This window comes from Chrysochloris asiatica, unplaced genomic scaffold, assembly GCF_000296735.1.
Source record: "Chrysochloris asiatica unplaced genomic scaffold, ChrAsi1.0 scaffold00025, whole genome shotgun sequence".
NCBI lineage: Eukaryota > Metazoa > Chordata > Mammalia > Afrosoricida > Chrysochloridae > Chrysochloris > Chrysochloris asiatica.
Genome location: NW_006408543.1, coordinates 16,055,940 through 16,058,359, shown reverse-complemented (window position 1 = coordinate 16,058,359; position 2,420 = coordinate 16,055,940). Strand labels below are relative to the sequence as shown.

General features: G+C 47.0%; 1 protein-coding gene across 1 annotated transcript in view; it reads left to right on the top strand.

Annotated features, from left to right (window-relative positions):
- Positions 1–553: 553 nt before the first annotated feature.
- Positions 554–2,420, top strand: part of RIN3 (Ras and Rab interactor 3) — a 117,510-nt gene continuing 115,643 nt past the window's right edge. The window contains exon 1 of the mRNA XM_006839562.1: positions 554–727. Within this exon, the coding sequence (XP_006839625.1) occupies positions 626–727 (102 nt within the window). The 5' untranslated portion in view covers positions 554–625. The remainder of the gene's footprint in view (positions 728–2,420) is intronic.

The following is a 2,420-nucleotide window of genomic DNA, read 5'->3' as shown; positions in this document are numbered from 1 at the left end:
GTTTGTGAAATATATGATGGAAAAGGGAAACCACAGGGAGGAAGGGATCACTGTTTTTGCAGGGAGGGGATTGTAATCATTGAGACGAAACAAAGCAGATAATTTGTTGAAGGTAAAGATGATGATCTTGTCTGTTAACTTTCACTCAATTCACAATAAAAAGTTTTTAAAAAAAAAAATGTACTCACTGCCCTGCTGGACTTCATCTCTCTAACCCTAACCCTAGCCCTAGCCCTAGCCCTAGCCCTAGCCCTAGCCCTAACCCTAGCCCTAGCCCTAAGAGCCCTTGCCCTAGCCCTAAGAGCCCTAGCCCTAGCCCTAGCCCTAGCCCTAGCCCTAGCCCTAGCCCTTGCCCTTGTACTGTAAGTTGCTTTTACTTATGGCTCACCTGCTTTATTGAAGTCAAGGTGTCCATTTTTAAATTCACCTTTTAATCCCCCAAAGGTGATTACCATTTGTAATCCACCCCTTTCTGGGCTGTTTGTGGGATGAGTCAATCATTGGATTCTCTTCTCTCAGTCTCATTACAGATGTTGGCAAAGGAGAGGGTGAGGAAGAAGAGAAGAAAGATGGTGTGGGGCTCTGTGTACCAACTGCCCCCAAGAATTGTCTGCCCCAACGGGGCATGAGTGTCCTGGAGAAGCTTGTCCGAACGTGCCCCGTGTGGCTGCAGCTGGGGCTGGGCCGGGCGGAGGCGGCTGGGATCCTGAAGCAGGAGACAGCTGGGGTGAGTCCGGTGGGTTCTCTGCGTCACACCCCCTGGGGTGGACACAGCTATAGGATTTCTTAGAGTTCCCAGGTTTTAAAAAAAAAAAAGTTGTAGTTTGAGTGAAAATGTTCAGAGTAAATTGATTTTCCATCCAACAATTTGTACAGATTTTGTTGTATAACATTGGCTGCAATCCTCACAAGAGAACAACACCATTCCCACTTCCTCTGTGTGTTTCCCACTGTCCTTCTTGCCTGTCCCTTCCTGCTTTCTGAGCTTTGTGGTTGTTAAGTGTTGTAGACTCATCAAAGCTCATAGCTACCCTGTATAGGGTTTTGCAGGAGTGGCTGGTGAGCTTGAATCACCAACCTTGTGGTTCAAACCAACCTTGCTGTCCATTGCATTAACCCACAGCACCACACTAGAACCTCTGGGTAAATGCTTTCCTTTTGAACGCCTATGACTGAGTGTTCTAAGGAATGAATACTTCCCTGGTGTTACTGTTTACTTCTGGCTGAAAGTTGAGCCACGCAGGTGACTTCAGTTGTGGACTTGAAAGATGGCTAAGGACGTTCACCAGGCTCTATGAAACCAATGAAACAGGTCTTATTTTTATGACTTTGAGTTTTGTTCCACATCTTGTTCACTGTATCCAGGACTTCTACTGTGATCCCTTTCATAGAGGCCAGTAGTGGTAACTAGACACCACTGAGCTCTTTGAAGCTGAGGCTCACGTGGTCCATTAGTCCAGTTAACAGTTTTTTTTTACCACAGTGTTTTCCAGGTCTCAGACAAGAGGGTTGTGGTGGCAGGGTGGATTTTGCTTTGGAGGGCAGGTGTTTCCCACTGGACTAGCTGCTGGTATGTCCCCTCTGTGTATTTGGGCACGTAAAGGTTGGGCTAACGTGGCAGGGAGCCCCACGCTGGCAGCTCTGACCTGGGAGCTTAGCAAGGAATTGGGACCAAAAGCATCAGAGATCAAGGACCCCTTGTTTTACTGGAGTCAATGATTTGGGGGAGTCATGCTCCGAAAGTTAGGCAGTTTTCAGAACTTCACTTTTCTCACCCTCTTCTCAGGGGTATCGTAATGATTATGTAGATATATCTATGCTTATTGGTGTGGTGGTATGGGTTAATGAGCTGGACTGCAAGGTCAGTTTGAGCTGCAAGGTTGGTGGTTGAAATCTACCAGCCTTCCCTCCAATATCCTATACCGGGGGTGTTGTATGTCAGACCTGATCCAACGGCACTTAACAACATTGGCACTGTAGAACAAGCACTGGACTGCTAACTGCTATGTCAGCAGTTCAAATCCACCAGCTACTTTGTGGGAGAAAGAGGAGGCTTTCTGCTCCTGTGAAGATTTACAGCCTCAGAAACCCTGTACAGGGGTGCTATGAGTCAGAACCTACTAGATGGCTGTGGGTTATTCTATGTCTATGTCTACATTTTGATCTAGATCATCTTTATCTATCTCTGAAGTCCTTTTATGGCACTGTAAGATAAGCATTAGACCACAAGGTCAGGTTGAACTGCAAGGTCAGAGGTTCAAACTCATCAGCTGTTCCTCGGGAACCCTATACAGGATCACTATGAGTCAGCACTGACTGGGTGGCACTTAACAACAACAACAACTGTCCCTGGGGAAGGACACTTATGCTTGGTAAGGTAGAGAGGGTCAGTGAAAAAGAGGAAGACACCCCCCCCCCCC